The sequence below is a fragment of the Bombus bifarius genome, unplaced genomic scaffold, assembly GCF_011952205.1.
Source record: "Bombus bifarius isolate JDL3187 unplaced genomic scaffold, Bbif_JDL3187 scf7180000007996, whole genome shotgun sequence".
NCBI classification, from domain to species: domain Eukaryota; kingdom Metazoa; phylum Arthropoda; class Insecta; order Hymenoptera; family Apidae; genus Bombus; species Bombus bifarius.
This window is the reverse complement of record NW_022884376.1, coordinates 6,354,672-6,376,054: the sequence shown is the minus strand read 5'-3', so window position 1 is coordinate 6,376,054 and position 21,383 is coordinate 6,354,672. Positions and strand designations below refer to the sequence as shown.

The 21,383-nt window shown below is 32.3% G+C and overlaps 5 protein-coding genes across 7 annotated transcripts in view; 2 read left to right on the top strand and 3 right to left on the bottom strand.

The window, feature by feature from the left end:
* Positions 1 to 18: 18 nt before the first annotated feature.
* Positions 19 to 1,758, bottom strand: LOC117206109 (INO80 complex subunit B). 2 transcript variants are annotated; one of them, XM_033445118.1, is made up of 6 exons: positions 1,638 to 1,758; positions 1,218 to 1,383; positions 945 to 1,131; positions 624 to 857; positions 355 to 527; positions 19 to 265 (listed from the first exon to the last, which is right to left on the bottom strand). In XM_033445118.1, exons 1-6 carry the CDS (start codon positions 1,681 to 1,683, stop codon positions 133 to 135), a joined length of 939 nt encoding a protein of 312 aa, XP_033301009.1. In that variant the 5' UTR covers positions 1,684 to 1,758; the 3' UTR covers positions 19 to 132. The 2 variants fall into 2 exon arrangements, with proteins under 2 accessions (XP_033301009.1, XP_033301010.1); XM_033445119.1 differs by having other exon boundaries at positions 945 to 1,086.
* A 1,418-nt stretch (positions 1,759 to 3,176) lies between these two features.
* LOC117206110 (BTB/POZ domain-containing adapter for CUL3-mediated RhoA degradation protein 3) lies at positions 3,177 to 6,899 on the bottom strand. 2 transcript variants are annotated; one of them, XM_033445122.1, is made up of 5 exons: positions 6,607 to 6,899; positions 6,065 to 6,377; positions 5,786 to 5,984; positions 5,490 to 5,640; positions 3,177 to 3,712 (listed from the first exon to the last, which is right to left on the bottom strand). In XM_033445122.1, the coding sequence occupies exons 1-5, from the start codon at positions 6,767 to 6,769 to the stop codon at positions 3,705 to 3,707; spliced, it is 834 nt and encodes a 277-aa protein (XP_033301013.1). In that variant the 5' UTR covers positions 6,770 to 6,899; the 3' UTR covers positions 3,177 to 3,704. The 2 variants fall into 2 exon arrangements, with proteins under 2 accessions (XP_033301013.1, XP_033301012.1); XM_033445121.1 differs by having other exon boundaries at positions 3,524 to 5,640.
* Positions 6,900 to 7,101: 202 nt separating this feature from the next.
* Positions 7,102 to 8,495, top strand: LOC117206111 (intraflagellar transport protein 20 homolog). Its single transcript, XM_033445123.1, has 3 exons — positions 7,102 to 7,278; positions 7,909 to 8,063; positions 8,255 to 8,495. Exons 1-3 carry the CDS (start codon positions 7,155 to 7,157, stop codon positions 8,366 to 8,368), a joined length of 393 nt encoding a protein of 130 aa, XP_033301014.1. The 5' UTR covers positions 7,102 to 7,154; the 3' UTR covers positions 8,369 to 8,495.
* Positions 8,493 to 13,630, bottom strand: LOC117206106 (probable protein phosphatase CG10417). Its single transcript, XM_033445113.1, has 6 exons — positions 13,366 to 13,630; positions 12,473 to 12,752; positions 11,543 to 12,311; positions 11,308 to 11,464; positions 10,758 to 11,213; positions 8,493 to 10,675 (listed from the first exon to the last, which is right to left on the bottom strand). The coding sequence occupies exons 1-6, from the start codon at positions 13,474 to 13,476 to the stop codon at positions 10,433 to 10,435; spliced, it is 2,016 nt and encodes a 671-aa protein (XP_033301004.1). The 5' UTR covers positions 13,477 to 13,630; the 3' UTR covers positions 8,493 to 10,432.
* A 4,266-nt stretch (positions 13,631 to 17,896) lies between these two features.
* The window catches only part of LOC117205970 (heparan sulfate glucosamine 3-O-sulfotransferase 5), a 152,328-nt gene continuing 148,841 nt past the window's right edge, over positions 17,897 to 21,383 (top strand). The window contains exon 1 of the mRNA XM_033444854.1: positions 17,897 to 18,371. The gene's annotated coding sequence lies outside the window, so the exon portion shown is untranslated. The remainder of the gene's footprint in view (positions 18,372 to 21,383) is intronic.

Sequence of the window (21,383 nt, the reverse complement as noted above, 5' to 3'; positions counted from 1 at the left end):
AATATAATATATATCTAGTATTTTACATTATCTATATTTACCTTCTTTGTAAAACTATTCAATAATGATGTATATTAAAAAATGTAATGTGATGTATATACACTAACACAGACAAGTTCAAATATTAACTAATTATACAGATAGAGCTAAATTAGTTTTATAACATTCTAAACTGCATAATGGTACACCCGTTTTTGAGCATGAATACTTTTTGAGCTTTTTACATTGATTTACACCACAAAGAGTTTGTATGGGTGGTTCCTTTCTGAAAAAGAAAAATACAACAAAATAATATAATTTGATTTTATAAAAATTTCAATTAAATTTCTCAAACTATCTATCATTTTGACTTACTCCTCTGTAGGCTGTAATGGAAAATCTTCTCCAGGAGGTAAAGATATTGAACTTCCTTCAAGTGTTAAACGGTATGTAACCAAGGGAACTTGCCTTCTACAAGGTTTTCCTTTACCAATAACTTTAGAAGCTTTAGATTCTTGCTTTTTCAGTAATCTTTCCATTGTCTTTTTCTATGGGAATAAAAGTATAATTTTGAATACTATTTACATAGAATCCAGTATACTATTTTATAGTAATTATATTTATTTTTCGTTATTATTACATACTTTATCTTTTTCTCTTTTCTCATCAGCAAGTTGTTTCCTTTTCAAGGATTTAAGAGCAGCTTTTTGTATAGCTTCAGCTGTCATAACCTTTTCTTTGTATCCAGTTGGTAAAGACATAAGTTGTTCAACAGCTGGATTTGGTTCCGTATCAGTCTTTCTTTCAAACATAGCTCTTTGACGTGCTGTCATTAATTTTGGATCCTTTGGTTTAATCTTTTTTAGCTCATCATCCACCTAGAATAATACATATATTTAATCTATAATAAATAAAACTTATTCATAAAGAAATCAATATTATAAACACTAGTTACAATTACTTACTTCTTCAAGTTTTCCAGACTCAATTGCATCTAGCCATCGTTCTTCTTCACTACTAGTGCCACTATCTTTACCTTTACTACTTTTTGGAACCTTTTTCTTTGTTGCAGCTTTTGGTGATAGCACAGTGCTTGCACCTGCGATGCTAAGATTAGATGTTTTTTGTATTTTCTCACGAGGTTTCTCTAAACTGCAAAAAATAATAAAATAAATATATCTCTATTATTTATAAAATGACATAATATCTAATCTATTGCTCCTTTTTACTTTACTCACCCTTTTTCATCATCTTTTTTTATTTTAACTCGAAACATCTTCTTTTTTTCTGTTTCTGTAGCAACATTGTTAAAGCCATCATTATCATTGTGAGTAACTTTCCTTTTTTTGTGCTTTTTATGTTTATGCTTTTTATGTCTCTTTTGTGGAGATACTTCATTAGTTTCTAAAAGAAAAACAATATATAAGATAAATATTGAAAGATCATTACAAGTAAACACAAATGCATATAAAAAGTATTAAATTTTCCACGAAACAGATTCTTGTAAAGCGTCATTGAAATCCTTTAATGCTGATATTAAATCTCTAACATACTTAGCCTAAAGATGAATAATGAAATTTATAAAACGAAAAATATAATAAATGTTTCCGTCTCTACGTAAACTAAATGTTAATTTTTTAACACATCGAAAATCGTACCTAAAGTCCTTTCTTCATCCGAACTTATATCTTTCGTTTTACCCATTTTGTTACGAATCTGTACTCCTCAACGTGTCAACAAACAATATGAAACAAAACTGTAGCGCCGTATTTTAGATATGGTGGTGCCATCTATTAAATAAAAATTTTGCTTCTTATTAGTACTACTGCTTCGCCTTGTCAGGTGGGGCCACCATATCTAAAATAGGATACTTTGCACTAATTGCATATAATTAATTACATAGGAAATCAGAATAATATTACACAGAAAGGATTTCTGGAATGTTAAAGCTTTGATTTAATTCCTGAATAGTTCAAGAATTCGCCTCATAGACCGAGAAATTTCAGTTTTTAATTTTATCATAAAGAGATTAGTTCCATCATTTCACTGCTAGGTGGTTATAGTGTTTCTTGGTTAATTGGATGATTTTTTAAACTTGCTTATAACATAACAGAGAGGAAATTTGTTTTTTCTTATAACATAATTAAGAAATCAAGAAGAACAATTAGATAAAACTAATTTTAATTAATTCCTTACGTTCTAAACTTTCATTTGAGCCCTCACAAGTTAACAAATTTTGCCTAGCGGAAAAATTCGATTTTTTAATTTTGTCGCTAATTTTGTCACACACTTTACTCCCAAATATCTTAAAATTAAATAATGGGGACGGTATGGTTATTGAAGTTCTTTTTTTAGACTCTACAAGGATATCGAAAAATATATATGACATTCTATTTAAAAAAAAAACTGATAATCTTGAAATCACATAAAAGAAATGATTATAAAAAGAAATTATTTCCACCTTCACATGTCGTTCTTGGAATACTGTAACTTTGTCCTAAGAAGTTATAACAGTAAACAAGGCGGATATTTAGTTAATCCCGTTTAGTTGAGCCAGTCTATATACTAAAATAATATTCATGATATGATAAAAATAGAAAGATAAATACAATTTATAATAATAAAATATCATTGACCAGAAGATGATTTTAATGTGTATATCTGTTATTACATTTATACAATAATATTAATTTTATTAAAAATTCTGATTTTCACATGTATAGCATTCCATTAACATAATGTTAAATATTATCATCTTTTCTATGACTAACATATTTTCATTTATTCACATACAGTTGGCCTACACAAATCTTTTCAAGTGCATCTAATAAAAGTGTAATTTTCATTTAAACAAAATACATATATCGTTATATAATAACATACTTCAATTTGGCACTAATTTCGTAATGAAATTTTGTAGCATTTAATGGTATGTGTGAAGACTTCCATAGTTAACTATATATAGAATATGTGTACACACACACACACACACACACACACACACACACACACACACACACACACACACACACACACACAGAGAGAGAGAGAGAGAGAGAGAGAGAGAGAGAGACAGAGAGAGAGAGAGAGAGAGAGAGAGAGAAAGAGGAGGATGCACGAATAATTTATTGAAACACGAATATTATTATACTTAATGTCATATAAACTTAAACCTATAAAAAAGTTATAGTTTAATCTATTTTTCACAAAATATTATCAAATATAATATCATTTCTAGTCTTTTGTAACAATAATAGTATTTACATGTGCATGTACTTATACTAGGGGTATTTATACATCTAGTAGATAGAATTTAATATTGTTCCTTTTATGATGTTACTATTTAATATTTTACTGTTAATACATTTTGGCAAGTTTGCAAACTCATCTGTAAAATTGTGTATACATTCTCAATATGTAAATTTAAAAGTATAAGTAAATGTGAACCCTAGACAAGGAGTGCGAATAAGAAAGTATTTTCTTATTTGAGCGGTATTTAAATGAATTTTTAAATTCCAAATAAATTGAATTATATAACTATGTATATGCTTATGTATGTTGAAAATTTTAATAGGTAATCAATTCACCCGGATACAAGACACACACAAAGCTTTTTATATATTTTAACTAATAAACGGTGCTGGTTTATACAATGTGACTAAATTAAGAATTTCGCAGATTTAATAAGCAGACCATGGCTACCCTATGTATTTTGATGGGACGTACTAGTTTCCTGAAAGAAAAGATAAATAATCAGTACAATTTTTAATTTATTTTTAAGAATAATTAATTCTATTCATTTTATATATAAGAATATGTAATTTGAAGAAATGTTATAGCTCGTGTCTGTTTTACCTGCCAAAGAAGGCCATTAAATGTGCTCTACTGTGAGGTTGAAAAATTCAAGCAGCAATAATGTTTTGATTAATATAATATATATTGCATTTACCTTAATTTACATGTTACATAATTTTATTAACTATAGAGATTTATAATAAATACGAGATATGAACCACATTCGCTAGCTATAATACCGGTATTTTTCTTACATAAAATTATAGGAACTTAAACTGTTTTTTGTTGCAAAATTTTGTTATATTTATATTACTGTAATATATTAGGTATATCGTCTTGTATTCGGGAGAATAAAATGAGATTTCGATCCAAGAATTTAATAATTCAAGGACTAATGAATGATTTTTATATATTTTCCTACAGCAAAATAATTGTAGGTACGAGATAGGAATACATATGGTCCCTTCATTAAATGTAGGAGTTTGCACCATGTTAAAAAGAATATGTGATATTAATTTGCAGTATTCATTGAATCATAATACATTTGCTTTTATAAGTGAAAGTGTGTAAGCAAAGTAAAAGCATTAATATGAGAAAAATGTACCACGTTTTGGAATGATATATAAAAATTAACACAAAGCTTACGTGCTTATAAAAGTTTTTGTCTTGTTCATAGTAAAGGACCAACATTTGTAACTCTAAGATCGAAGAACCAATTATAATTTGAATTCATTTTTAAACTATACCAGGCTAATTTATATATTCCATTAAAATTATTTTACTGGCAGTGTTCACTCCGCACCATCCTTTAAGCAGTTTAGTAGAACTTAAGTTGAAAAATGCAAGTATATATAAGCACATTTTTTATTTTATTAATTTATTGACACATAGAATTTTGTTCTGTAAAAAAAAAATATAAACATGTCGAGTTTATAGCTATGATAATAATAATAATCATCATCCTCATAATATAATTGTAATAACCATAATAGTAATAATATAATTATATAGTAATAATAATACTTATAACAGGTAACAATGCAATCCTATGTTGTGCAACTTTATTATATAATTTAGTACTCTAAATAACTGCTTAAAAGTTGTTATAGAGTATAAGAGTAAATAATTCCATTGATCACAGAATGGCAACTTCGACTTATTCTTGTTTCACTTTTAACATGAATATTTGGCACATAAACAGTACTCGTATTTATGTTCTTTTAAAAATTTATGATCTGAAAATAAGAAATACGAAAACGTATTCATATCACATTTTCACATATTTCTACATCTTACGATATAATAAAAGTATAAATAAATCTAAGACGAATTTGTCATTCTGTTCTATAAATGATCCCAGATATGTGAAATAATTAGGATGTATAAATATCGATTATAAGAAAATGTAAGACTGTAAACTTAGTGGTACAACTAATAATCAAGTTTAAACATATTGATCGTTCAATTTTGTATGAGAGAATACATACATATATATATAAGTGTACATGCGTAGATGTCTATATATGTATGCATGTATATAAAAATTTTGCTTAGTTTTCGTTTTCACACATCTTACTTCGAATTGGCTCGCGTTTTAAGAGCGAGGACTCGAACGACGTTAAGGGTTGCTGGATTAGGAGGGGCAAAGGGGGTAAGGTTGGGTCAGTTGGTGTTTTGTTTGTTGGAGCGAAGGCGAGCCAAGCCTGAACGCTCACCCTCTTCTTCATCTGACGTACAAGGTGGTGCACCACTGACTGCACCGCGCGATGACGTTGCTTGCATTAACTCTTGGTCAGGACCATTTCGATGTTCATATAACAAAATATTTAATGTTTCTTCATAAATTCTGGCCTCTGGAAACTCAACCTATGTATTATAAATTAAATATTTATTGTTTCTTCTACATTAAAGTCTGGCATGTTACTTTACATTACGTATCATATTACATATTATATTCATAATCGCATAGGATATATACAATTAAATCTATTACATATACATTTGAGATTACCTTTGTGTGTTTTTTGTCAGTTGTATAGACAATTGAATGGCAACAAACTTCTGCAACTTTGCGACCATGACCATAAAATGTCCAACAGCAAATTTCACTGGAGCCAATTACATCTTTAATAAATAGTACTCTACGACCAAATCTAAGGGACATTTTGTCGAATAATTCTATGTTTTTTAAGAGATTGTCATCTGATGTACTGTAAAGACAAGGCTTTTTATATTTATTCATTCTTTGTTTCATTGCATACTGCAATTTATAGGAAGCAGGTATTATCACCTTGTATATGAATATTTGTTATTGTGCCTATTAACAAGCAACTTTACTACTGGTTTAGTAGTACTGCTAATTAATAATTGTTCTTCTTTTTGAGAAGTAATAAGTGGAATTCTACAAATAGGTTCTGCTTCCCTCTCCTTTCGAAGAAGCGCTTGTTCACAAGATTTAGCTAATTCGCTAATGCAATAATATTTTGCTTCTGCAAGTAATTCTGCCATTTCTTTAGTGCTTTCTGGTAATGGAACTGAACCGTCCCTTAAAAAATTCAAGATTGTTCCAAAATGTTTCCCGCACCTGTCTATTAGTATCCACCCTGTAAATTATATTTATAGGTTTTAAGTAAATGAAAGACAATGATTGCATTTCTAAAAAAAAAGGTATTAAATGAGATTTTTATATATGAAAATATGATTCCATATTAGAAGATTTCAAACATGAATTTTTATTAAGTCGTGGAATTTCAATTGATATTGCAAAAGAATAAAACGTGCAGAGTATAATTCATTATCATATTAAATTTTAACAATATTGTAAAATGTCACCTTCGGGATCTGGAAGAATTTCCATGCGGCCACTGAACATAGCACGTAACATAGTGTCATGTTTTTGGAGTGTCCCTAAAGTAGTGTAATGTAGAGAACCGCCGATATTGAGCTTAACATATTCCGAAGGATATTTAATTCCTGTTTCGTGGTTTCCGGACATAACGGATGATAATGATAATATATCAGACCGTCAAGTATCAACGTTAATAAATAAATTGATGAAAAAATATATCGATTTCTAAATATTAAATGTAAAATATATAACAGAGAAAGAACAAAGCGTTGTGTCTCTTGAGTGTCAACGCATCGATAAACAGTAACCAGCACAAAGATGTTTTATGTGGCATTTATTAGTCTCATCTTATATATTAAAATCTTATTAAATAAAACACGATTCACTACTCTTTCGTGTCTTACGACTCGGCAAAAAATATACCCTATCGTATTCCCATTTTGGCGAGTGACTAGTATGAAGAAACGAAGACTAGTTCTGGATACGCGCAGGCGCAGCTACCTAAGAGTCGATCGTTTGTTTATTTAAGAAAATGGCTGACCCTTTAGCAAAGTATGGAATTTATATTGATGATTTAAGCAAAATTCGTGTATTAGAACCAGAAGTTGCAAATCAGACGAATAAGCTTAAAGAAGAATGTCAAAATTTTGTTTCGAGTGAGTTTTACCGAAATTATCACAATTCATGCAAAATAATGTGTATACACGTACACTTTTGACATACACGATTTAAACAAACAAGATTTTTTACAAGGTTTTTCAGTTAACTTACCGCGTTATTTCTTATTTTTTGTACATCCAGCGATTGTTAAATATACTCTCTGTGCAAAACAAATGCTTGTACTACATGTTTCCCTATAGTAATTACTGCCATCTGTATTACCGCCTTTGGATGCTTCTGATCAGTATTTTAAAAGCACCGCTACTATAATAATTTGAAATTTGATGTATATCATTAGCTATTAAATTAAGTTATATATATATATAGAAGTTGTTTATTTTTTCATCGTTATCATACGAATACGTATAAGCAATTCATTTTCAAAGCTTATCTTACTGAATATAATTATAATAACTTATGTTTAAACTTAATAATATATAATACTAAAAATAATTAAATTGTATGTATGATACATATATTTAGAATAATATGTTCTAAATTTTTATATAAAATATATCTTTTGTACCTATAATTGTACCACGAAACAATTTGTAATATGATTTTTTAAATACTTATTTTATACATGTGTTCTCTTTTTTGACTCGATACTGTTCTTTATTCCTCAGAAATTACCGAATTTCAAATGAATTCCGATGAATTTATACAAATAATAGATCAGTTGGCAAATGAGGTGGAAAAAGAGAAGATGAAAACTATTGGAACTCGGAATTTACTCCGTTCTGTTGCGAAAGAAAGGGATGCTCAAAAACAACAAATTCAGGTTATTTAAAAATTAAAATAGTTTATTGTATAACAATTATTTATCGAAAATAATCAACTTCTAAAATAAAATAAACGTTAACTTTATATATGAGTATGTAAAATTTATGAAGTTGGCGAACGTAAATGTATATTTAATAAATTTTAATTTATTAAGCAATTTAGAAATAACATTTATATATTAAATTATAGGCACAGATTATAGAAAAATCTATGGAACTTGAGAGACTTCGTATACAACACGATTCCCTAAAAAAGATCGAAATGGAACAGTTAGAAACTATCGAACAATTAACGGTGAATTAAAGAGTTGAATTTGTAATTAGAATTGATACACCGAATTCAATTAAGTACATTATGAACGTATGTCTGTACTTTTTTGCGTCAAAAGTTGATCAAAATAAGGAGAATAAATAAAAACTATTAAACATAATTAGAGTGACATATATTATGAAACAAGATATTTATACATAAGTTCATGACGAAGTTTGCAGTTAAGACGGTGTCGGGGTTTAAACCCTTCTTAATAAGACGGCATCAAATATACACACATATTCTGAAGGTTTCCAACCCCTGAATCAGAAAGGCACATCAGTTCTGAATCATTCTACATACTGTCTCTAATATTCATATACTACTAATCATTTTGATAATGGTATTATTTGTTGTTTTCCGTAAAAATTATGATTGCTTTTTCGTTATAATTGTAAACAATGCTGTTATATAATTACTGCCTATTAATAGCCGCAATTATATGTGAGCAGTTGCAAAAGATGAATAACAATACAAAACTTGAAGCAATCTTAAAGACATCGCAGGTGATCAATTTATATTAATTATTTATCTAACATCTATATTATTTTATCGAATATAAACTTTGTATGTTTTGTGAATAGACAATCGTTGTCCGTATTGTATGTTCACGTTATGGTGAAATAGTGATATAATGAAACCATAGTTGTAAGATAAAAAGAAATTTATGAAGTTGGGTTTCTATTTTAAAGTTTAGTCGTTAAAAATGTTTCTTACTTATGTATTGTAACTACACAGAAAAAGAATTTAATTAATCATATAAGATGAAAAACGCTTGTAAGCACATAATGTAGATACAATAATTGGCATTAAAATAAAGTATGTATTTCTTAAAAAGATATAAATAATTTAAATATTTTTTTCATCCTCACTTTTTACATGTTTCTTGTGATAAATTAGTTTGTTTCCAATACATATATTATTAATTTTGAAAGTGTTTGTATGTTTAAATTTAATCTATAATTTTATTGTTTCTTTTAGAAATATTGTTTTCATGTTGTCACAAACTTACAGAATGTATGATACTGTCAGATATTTAAAAAATATGTTAAACAGTTTAAGTAGATAGTATTCCATAACATAACTATTATTCTTTTAACAATATTTTTAGTACAAGATCACAAATTAGCAATGCGTAGTACGCAATTGGCGTTATTATGCAATACAGTTTACACATTTTAAGACTACTCGCACACCCATCCATTCAACCACTATACCCAGGGATTCAAAAATAAACTTTATTTCGTAAAAATAAGAAATGGTATCACGTTAAATTACAAATATAAATCCTATAGTCTAAATTTATAAATATGTACAATTACATATCTACTATGGATGTTATCTAAAAACTCAAAGAGTATATTCCGTATTTCATGTTAATGGAGCAAATGAGATGATGTATAATTGAATTCTGATCAATAAGGATATAAAACAGTTAAGATACACAAAATATTGAGTCAATAAAAAAATGTTTAACTTGAGAAATTTATTGTTACTCTAATCATTATGGTACCTTATATTATTTGTAAAATCTTACAAGGCTTTGACTTAGTAAATGATTTTAGAGTGATTTTATTTATACTTATCATCTACCTTATCATTACCATAGAAAGTACTTATAAAGTGAAATATTTATTATATCGTTAATTGTACAGAATTATGTTTGTATAACTGTCTTATATATTTTGTACATGACATTATCAAAACGTTAGACCGTATAGTACACTGTCCAGTAATAACAGATGTAGTGAAACAGTTTTGAAAATCAATTGTTTTTAATTTAAATGAAAAAGAACACTGTCTATTTGTATCAGATTAAGCACTAAAGTGTCGAAATATTAGCAGTAAAGTATCATCCTCATATGCTCCAATTGATCAGTCTGCCACCAATAGCCAGTACTAACATACTTTACATGATATTTGAAGTAACTGGTATCGATTACCATTGAGTATCTGTTCAAAATTCACAGTTTTATAGAATTACATAATTTTACATAAATTCACATTCACTCATCTGTTTCCAGAGATTGCAACAGTTCATAGCATTTAACACATTTCTCACATAGTTGCTTCGGTCTTAAGACGTTTACAAGAATTCATCATATCTTCCTGCACAATACAATCATTATTTTCTTCTGTCGGTTTAGATGGCGATAGCGATCTTTTAGCAGTACATACTTCAGCAACAGTGCTATTCGTTACAGCATCAGTCGACGACTTAAATCGCACTATTACAGCCGTCATATTGTCGCATCCTGTACCATCTCCACAGGTATCAGGTGCTAGACAGTGGTCAAATAACTACAATGAAACATTATTTATTAATAAATAATATACATTTTGGGCAATGATAAGTAAAGAAGTGATCAAGTATATTTTGTACCTCTTCACATATTTTTGATAATTTTTCGTAATTTTGTGTCAAACGAGTACGAATAAATTGTACAACATCTTGACTCGACATAAAATTCCAGATACCATCACACGCAAGCACCATAAACTCATCTTTTTCTGGTTCAATTGTGATATGCCTCACATCAGGAAGTGCAGAGATCATTTGCTCTTGCGGTGATAAGTTTACATTTTGTTTATAAGCATGGTCCCCAAGTGCCCTTGATAAATTAAGGCCACCATTTACTCTACCATCAGCTGTCACTTTTCCACCAGCTTTTACTATACGTTCCATTTCCGGTTCATCTTCAGGTTTGTGATCTAGACTAAGCTCTATAGCCTGACCATCTCTGCATAATACACAACGGGAATCTCCAGCATTTGCTACATATAATTCATTCCCTTTTAAAACTGCAACTACTGCTGTGCATCCACTATCATATCCTGGCTGTATAAATTAATAATTCGTGTTTATTTTAACATAATTATATGTATATTATAGCGCAAATAGTGGGTTATATTTCATAAAAAAGTCATCATACCTCTTCTGTATCCATCATAAGACTTTCACTATCATCGTCATCGTCATCGTCATCGTCGATATTGGCATCTCCATCCTCATCTTCGTCTTCATCTTCGTCTTCATCTTCCTCACTTTCATCTTCGTCAATATCTTCTATATCATCTTCATCGCTAAAACTGTATAATAGGAGCGTAATGGAAAAAATATATGGATAATTTTATATCGTATTATGTTAATCCATTGAAGTTGTTTACCTTTCTGGGACACCATCAAATGTTTCATCATTTTCATCGTCATCATCATCCTCAGAATCTTCGTTGTCTTTCTTTAAAAGAGTATGATATAGAGTGATAGGTTGAATTCTTCTTCTACCAGTACTAGTTATACGTTCTTGCTGTCCTGCATCTCCATTCTCTACTGGAGTACATGAACTGCTTGATACATTATCACCCCCACCCTTACTGCTATCAGCATCTTCAATTCGCTTTGATTCTGCACCATTTAATTCTACTTCATTTGCATTTAATTCTTCTGTACATGTAATTTTATCAGGACTTGTAACTTTTTTGTTTACATCTTCAGAGCTATCAGGCATATCTGCACTTTTTGTTGCCTCCACATCTGCTGTTGATCCTACTGGTGCAGAGACATGTGCATTTCCATTACTTGTAGTTGAATCAAGAACTTGTTCAGCTTCATTGTTTCCAGGACATTCAGATTCATTTCTCTTCGTTATATTAGATAAAGTCGACCCACATGGTTGGCTGGAACTACTCACGTCGGTTTCATTTGTATTCCAAGATGACGAAGATGATGAACACCCGGCGCCAGATGATGAAGAGCTTGCTTTTTCTTTACCTCTTCGACCACGTAAATAAGGGCTCGCAGAACATACTCTTTTACTGCATTTTTCGTTTTTTAGATTTTTTACATTAGGATTCATTTCTGATTGATATTTTGCCATTACTTCTTCCAATGGCATTGTTGCCTCCATACATAGATTATTAACATTTTCTTCTTCATCTATGTGCAATGTAATGTATGAAGACAACTTTATTAAACATATTTTTGTACAAAGAAATAGGTGGAACAAACTAATAATTATGAAATATAATAATTATTAGCTTAACTTATGAAAATGTAATTTATATAAAAATATAGTTTGAATACAAAAAGAAACGCACCAGATTCATTCAACTCATCTTTTTTCTTATCTGAGGTAGATGTCCCTGCAAGTTCTTTAAGGATACTAACTACTTCAGGTTTTTCAAGTGTGGCATCAAAGCCCAGAAAGGCATCAAGTAAAGCTTGCCTAATGTCTCCTTTCTTGTACGCATCAGTTTGTTTAATAAAATCTGGTAAATTACGTGCACAGTATGTTGCTACTTCATGACCACCATGGCCATCGTATACAGCAAATAATGAAACATTTTCATCAAAATCTATGCAACAGTTATGTGCATCCTATAAACAAATAATTATATTTTTTATCCAAATGTATATTTTATATATATACTAATTGGAAATTTTTTAAAAAGATTTATGTGAATTATCATATGTACATATAAAATTAATATTTTAATTAATAAATAAGGTTACTATTAGAAAGTTATTCTAACATGGATAACAAATATTATTCTGGGCACAGTGAGTTTAACAATGATATTATTTACCTATTTCTAAATTCAAAAACAGATTGTACTGTTATTGATATTTATATTAAAAACAATAACAAGTTAATTAGATTAATCTGAAACACGTGAAGCGTTCATAGGCTGTGAAAACTTTCATTTCGGAAGTGGCTTCGAACCATGACAATGAATATTCTTAATTTTGCAACAGTACTGTTTTGTTCACAAGCGAAACGCCGAAGCACTCTTGTTACTATCAACGCAGTATTTGTCGTTCTCGAATCGAATAGACTGAATTTCGCGCTTCGACAGATAGATGGATTACGTTTGCGATAGATCAGGATGAATGTCGTAATACTCTGGTGAAACGGTGAACCGGCAAACCGTTCTCTGACCGAAACGAAACTGGGTAACGGTGCACTGGCCGCTCGAGGGTTTTAGCTTACCTCTTGACTAATTCGCCAGCCTTGCATGGAACTCGCGCCGAATGCGACATTCTTGCCTGCTTCGTCGCTCGATACTTTTTTCGTAATCGGTTCTGACAGGTATGCACCCATTTTCGTCTAAACCGGCGATATTTCTGTCGATTTTCTGTCGTCCGTGTAAATATCACAATATCCTGGTGAAATTACTATTCACAAGCGCGGCGCACAGTCGTTAACTAGCCTCCATGACCGGTTTGGGTTTCTGTTTTCACTGCGCTGCTAGCTCCACCTAGTCCGCCACTTTTCTTACATGCGCACTTCATTTTCGCGCCAAACTTTCGACGATTTTTGCTCGTTACAGAATGCTATTCGATCTTCTTTCGTAAAAGTGTATCTTTTTCAACATGATAAAGTATTTTTTCCAGTTTTTTAATATAATGGATTGCGCTTGTATGTAATTTATCATTTATTTCATTCGAAAATAATTCGTATATTTGTTAAAAAGATTAAATATATACGAATTGCAAATATAATTTGTTCATTAAATAATGATGAACGTATATTGCGAAGACATTGCACGATCGGACTTGAACCACGTATGCAGGTATGTGTTTAGCGTGTATGTTTCACATGTGTGTAATGTGTGTAAGTATAGGTATGTACATTATACACTCTCACATTATAAAGTAAATAAACAGATAAATCTAACAGAACAGTGAAGTACGCGGAATTATTTGTTTTACAGATTTTATATAATTGCATATTTTCAATGTACATTTTTGAGCTTGTATATTGTAACAAAATTAAGGTTAAAGAGTATGTTTTGTACATTCTATCAATTTAAGATCTACATATAGTGGATAATCGTTTTTATCTGTTTTAGCTATTATATCCCTAATAAGATACACGCGTATGCATTGTATATTACTGAAAGTAGCGATTATGTTTAAGTACCTTGCAACTACATATTATGAATGCAAATGATAATGATTCGCATTCGCCGCTATTGCATACGATCTAGAATAACCTCGTTTCCGGATACTCAGATACTTGCTTTCCTCTTTAGTAAATCTGTCACGTTCTCCCCGTTTTGTATAGCTGTTCTTCCGAATTTTTAAGTTCATTCTTTTCCGCTAGAAAGCAATATATGACACAAATAATTTTTTTTTAGCTTAAAGAATTTTGAAACGATTGTTTTATAATGTAAGTACTTCACAAGTTGTTTTCAATTTTCTATTAAAAAAAGTCATCGAAATCGCACAAAGATACATAATCCTCTTGTTTTCAGGCTGATTCTATGGTTATCGACACACGTAAAAAGAAAAAGAACACCCAAAAAGATGGGTGAAGCATCGAATTGATTGCATACGAGTGCGAAGAAACGAGATTAGTGAGTGAATGTAGGGTAGGAAGAAGAGTGGAAATGCTATATCATCGTTCAAGTTGGATGTACCAAAATCGGTATTTATCACAATTAAAGATTTCTATTATCCTAAAATTCATCGATTCCATCGGTTTAGAATTGAAAATTAGAGTACGGAAAGAAGAAAGATGCGAAAAGATATGAAAGAGAAACGAGATCAGTAAATGAATGAAAAGGATGGAGAGAAGACGTTACGTCATTATTGAAAGTGCCGATGTACCGAAAGCTCTGTCTACTTTAATGATAACACGATGTGTAGCGTACAGATGCCGTACGATCCGGGGAATGGTGCAGCCGGTCGTAGAGGTCGGGGTGGTTAGCGAGGATGGGTTTATGTGTTGCGTGATGGTCGCCGTTTATCGATTCGCGGCGCGCCGGGCCGTGAGGAATGAAGTCGCGGCTAGCTTCTATGTCGTGCTGTATATTGTACACTCCTCTATATGTATGTCTGTTTCACCTAAACGCACCTACGCAAATAAGGCGCCAGCAGCGAAAGTAGCAGCGCCACGCAATCTCGCGTTACTCGAAATCGTTCTGGTATCTCTGATGTCTGTCATGGCCCTCAAACCATCATTGAGTTCTGATTTCTAACTTTCTTTGATCGTTGAAAACAACAGGGGAATGTTTAAAATTCATGAAATTTGTAAGAACACGTTCTGATATACCCGTTCAATGCGAAGATCTATACATTTTCTATCTTTTGTAGATGTTAAAGATTCTTAGGATTTTAGGGAATTGAAGATCTTTATAGATTCGTAGATTACATCTTCTTATCAAAATTATGCATTTTTGGTACATCTTTATTTATAACGAATAAAAAATGTATATACTTCGCTTTAGACATTAACTTTAATGTTTATGAATGATATTATTAATATGAGCGATGAATTACATTTTGTTTACAAGAAAACAAAATTATGAGAAAAATGACGTTTGAAAGCGATAGTTACAATTCTTTTCGTACGTGTTGCACAAAGGACGAAAGAGAATGAATAATACGTAATTACAAACATTGTCTATTAATGAAAAAGATCGCGTGCACGGGAAGTCAATTACCTCAGAGTGCAAACGTGATACATTCAATGAATAGTTGCAAAACTGAATGGAACTTACCGGAATATGACGTATTTTAATTTAATCGAAATATTATGCGTAGTTTTGCATAAAACGTACGTTCTTACCTGGAGGATTCGATACAGAAAAGAATTCATTTCATTGTATCCCGCTTTAAATTCATCTGAATTTTATGTATGTATGTAATACATCCTCACCCAAGCGATTCAATTCAAGAGCGCGATTAAAAACACAAGATATAAAAAAAAAAAAAAATAAAATGGTTATACTTTATTAGAATACTATCATTTACACGACTTATTCTCCTGAACAGTAAAACTACAAAAATGTTATTTTTCTACTTTTACTGGTAAAAAATTTTGTATTTTTATAACACACAATCATAATGATCAGGATCGTTGTTAAAATATAGTTATATACGTAGATGAAAATTTTCTAGTTTTCAAAATTATTCCTGACTGATCTATCGAAACGAACCGTAAATCAATTACTAATTGAATGCACAGATCAAATCTCCTTTTTCCTCGAAGCCACATGCATTTCACGTCCTATTTGATAATAATCACGTATGCTGCAGGGAATCTGGGTCCGTACATATACATGTACGAACATTGTAGGAATGCATACCAAACCAAGCACTACCGTATCTACATAACAAATGTGGAAACACATGATTGCACTGCACAATCGAAAAAGATCAGTTGATCATTCCGGAAAATATATCTTATACCGTAAAAATAAAGCGCTTTTTGAATGTTCTTTCTTAACTTTCCGAAATTTTTAATTCGTATTTCTCTTTATCGAACGAAATGGATTTATATCGGTAATAAATGTACAATTTGTATTTATATTTAAAGATTCCCCATCACTCATCCTCTCATGATTTATTTATCAAACCGTTTACGCATAGATTCGAATTTGAATATGTAAAGATCGCAGGTGTTGTGTGGTAAGCAATTATTCTACGATTGTGCGCGATGAGTTAACCATATCATCAATGACTCAGAGTAGTCGCTGGAGAATCAGGAATATATATATGAATATATATGTATATATCGTGAAATTGACCGTATAAATTGTGCATTCACGGGTTAATCTAAAGTTCCACATTCCAATCTACGTGTAACGCGATCAAATGTATTGTACCGTCACGAAAGAATCTATTCTAGTTTCAAGGAGTCAGTAAATAAGAAAAACGATGATCAGAACGAATAAACTAGCGAGAATCAAACGATACAATTAAGCCTCATCTTTCAATTTTCTGTGCTCTTACGCTCTTAAACGTAATAAACGTATCACATGAACGACTCGAAATGGGAACTCGTATCAAGTATCTCAATATTTGCTTAGTTTTTACTATTTTAGCATCAGTATAAAACAAAACGAACCACATCTAATTTTAACTTTAGTAAGTTTTTAAATAAATAATTTAATCTATAATTGTATTTCGGCTATTACTTTATATATTTCAGCAATATTCGCGTATCTTGCAATTGCAATTTGTCCTTATGCAATTTCATGTTTTTGTGAATATAAGCAGAGAAATGGGGATATACGTAAATAATGATTTATTTCACCCATCAAATATTATAACGAATACTTAGAAATTTCTATGGTTTCGTATATTATATGAATTCTCAGGACACTTCTACATTTTTAGATTCTCATTTAGTTATCAAAAATCGACTAAAACGTCTAGATACGATGGTGTATTTATAAAATGGCAAACAGTTTACCGATGCTACCCGACGTATACCCGTCGATTAGGTTGCATAGAAGCGTTGATCACGACAGAAGAAAATGGAAAGCGATGAACACGGAACGCGGACGAACCGACTAGAGAGACTGGACTTCTGGCCAAGTTCGAGTTATAATTAAGTCTGGTCTTTAAATTTTCCGCGCTCTCGCGATTCGTGTACACGAATCGCGGGAAGAGTATAGGGGTAGCTGGATGGCGTCTAGTGCGATGGAGGGGAGGTAAAGTAGGGGAAGAAGTAGCGAGGGTTTACGGTGGAGCAGATAGGTGTCGCGTAGCCGTGGAGGGGATGACGGGTGCGTGCGAGCGCACGAGCCCGCCAGTTCTTCGGTGAGGCTCGAAGAGGTCAGGTCGATTCTTGTCACTACTCCGCTCGAGGAAAACGCGACTCGTTTTGACACACGTACACACAGGTGCACAGCACGGTTCTTGTCCTTCGACTTGGTTGGTGTCGGTGCTCTCGGTAAAACGCGGTCGAGACGTGTCAACGTTGTTCTCGTTGCGTCGTCGCATGTTCGTGCTGATCCGTCGTGTGCAAGGGCGAGTCGCTCTCTCGTGATCTTTGTTCGTTGTTGTTGTGGCTGGGCTGTTTCTCCAGGGCCAAATGCGAACAGGTAGAAGATACATTCATCGATGAAAGACGAACGAGAGCAGAGGTTATGACGACTGTCATCGAGTGGATTATCGCCACTGCCGTTACAGTTTTGGAGAGATAAGCAACCACTGTGTGTGCGTCCGCGGCCTAGTGACCTGACCTTGAGTCGGCCCGACCAGGTGTGTATGTTAAATGCTTATATGTATATACGTATAGTCATGTAAGTGTAGATTCGCGAAGAAAACGACAAGCGTTGTTCGAAGCCAGCTGTGCATCGTTGCTTCTCTCCGTTTCCCCGATGCGTTGGCGTGTGTAACCTCGAGAGACGCGAATAGAGATAGAAAAGAGAGACACAATTCGGGATATAGTTCGCACTATTACCGCAACACACACACTCGACCGCTTAACGTCGTATACACGTCGCGTCGTACACACGTCGTGTACAACTCCGGTTGCTTTGTTTGGATAAGAGGATTCTGGGCTGAGTGTTTGCCGGTTTGCATCGTTTCCCTCGATGTTTCTCTTGTGTACATGTCTCGCAATCGGGTATAACGTTGTCCTTCGATGTGACAGCTTTCGGGGCATGTATCGTGTTACGCAGGGGCACGCCAAGCCTAAATCGTTTTTCTTGCCGACATTTTGCAGCTAATTCCTACGAGGTCGCAAAAAACGATGATTGCGTATCGTTCGTAGATGTCTTCGATGTCTGTCTTGTTTACATCGCCTTTTTTTGCTCCTCGCCGTTTCTTGACGGTAAACGTGATTGATCGCTGTTAGTGCTGCTTTTTGATTCGTTGGTAAAATATAAGTTCGCAGTTTTTTAATCTGAGTCATTTCTTGGTTAAAATCTCCTTCGGGTAGAGAATAAAAAATTTTGTAGGTTAATGTTAGTTAGGTGGATTTTAAGGTTAAATCAGTTAAGTAAGGATAATATGTACAAGTGCAAGAACGTAATTAATTCCTAAGAAAATAAATCGAGTCGCCTTTGTTAGTTAATAGGTCAATTAAAGTTCTTTTAACAGCATATTCTACTATTTCTGAATATATTATATACAAAATCGTATTTTGGAACTCCTATAATTAACCAAGTTAATTTTCTTAATATTTGAAACGATAGATGGAATGTATTTTTTAGAACGATGAACATGTTCAGAGTGATTTATCGTTAGAGACGTACGATTTAATTGACGAAATCGAAAATCTCATCTCATCGAAGGAAATGTGCGTAACGAACCCTATACCGGTATCCCAGATCAAAGATATTTTTTCGTCATGGACGAATCACGGTCGATTAACGTTTCTCACGCATAGTGTGCTAATTTATTTGAAATATGTCAGCTCGTGCCTGTTGCTGTTGGTCCTTTGCTTGGAAATAAGGTTTCTTTTTACAAATAAATATTTTCTATTGTTATGTGTTTATGGTACATCTATGGTAACTGAGAAGTTAAAATAGAACGAATGACGTAAGCGAGGGAAGTGAAGATTTTTAACAAAATATACATTGTATTTGCTAATTTTGATACTTACGTCGTTTGTTACTGCGATGTAACTATATCTTTTTACAAAGAAACTTTTACTTCGCTTACTCATCACCATTGTTGAGAGGAATAGAAAATTTTTATCAAATAAACCAGTCAATAATAGTAAAATATGGAAATGTTTATTTTTTTTTATATACAGTGGCAAGTTTAATTTAGACTCTAGGATAGGTTCGAATGTATCACAGTGAGACCGAAGTGAGTCGGTTTAAAAAGCAATCTATACTACTGCGATTCTGCCCTTCGTGAAAGATGTTCTCAAAGAATGCAATATCCGGTACATGCTACAAACTTATGTCAACCCAGAGTTCTAGTAGGAAAGGATATCTTCAAACTTATGTCGCGTGTGTGAGTTCTCAAATATAGAATAAATATTTCGTCGAAGTATCAGGATAAATTGGACGCGCAATATACCAAGCTCTGTGGTTCTTTTTATTATACGTATCGAATCGAGGTATTAAGTTAATTTTAGAAAAACTATTTTCTTCCGTGATAAATTCTACAGAATGATCGACGAGACAGTATAAAATTTGTCTTAGCCGATGGAGCTTCCTGCAATTGTATCGAGTTTGAATTAATTAATTTAAGTTTCAATTAATAGAAAGGCGTAGAGAAATTTATTTATAGAGAAGTTTTTCTATAGAAAATTCTCCTGCGTTCTGTATCTTATATTTACATTTCGCGCAATTCCATTTTAATCGAATTCACCTTTAAATGTCGAATGTTGCGATTATTTTAGATTATTTTATAGAGAGTTAGGCACAAACTATCGCGGTTCTCTGGTAACTGCATGATTTCCATTCACCATGTTGAATAAAATGTTATTTTATTCGAGATTGTCGGCTCAATGGAAAAAGGCGTGGATAGAAAAACAAACGTTGAAATTCACTTTGTTACCACGTCGGTTGTAATTAGAACGCAAGCCGTCGACTTTTCTTCTAGTTCCTTTGTTTTCAACCCGTACGTAAGAAACCTGAGCAAAGTCGTTGAACTCGAAAAGCTGATGAGCTCGAGAAAGCGCAAGAAAATTCCTCGTCGTGCACGATTTCTTAAAAGTTTCCGGTCTCTGGTATTCTTAGGGCTCGTTGTTGTTCCGTTACGCTATAGAAATTCCCAAGAAAGGTTAACCGATGTTGGTTAACGACGAAGACCATCGTTCTTTGGAGCTACGCCAAAAATTTTATACGTTTCGTTTCTTCTAAAACTTGTTGAATCCAACCGTTCGACCTAATTATCTAGAATTGAATTAAACGACCACAGCTTTATCTAAATATGTAAATAACGATATTAATCCAGTGTATCGAAAACTTCCTTTTTCTCTTTGTATCACTATATTACTTTCAGTCAATCCGAATTCCAAGAAAAATGTATTTTACGCGAAAAGGATTGGCGAAAGATGCGTCTGTTTTTCAAGCGTGAAAACACGACGCGGTTGTTGCGGGTAATATCGCACGGATCGTGTTCGTGTGTTTCACACGGGCATCAACAAGGTAGAATCTGATTAGCGTACGTCGTTAAATCGACGAAAATCGGAGGTAGCGTTGTAAGAAAGGTAATTTCAAACCTGTGACTATCGCGCGTTCGCGAATCGCGTTTTTTTCACGGTTTTTCCACATTACAATTGCACGTAATCGGATTATCGATCCGATTACG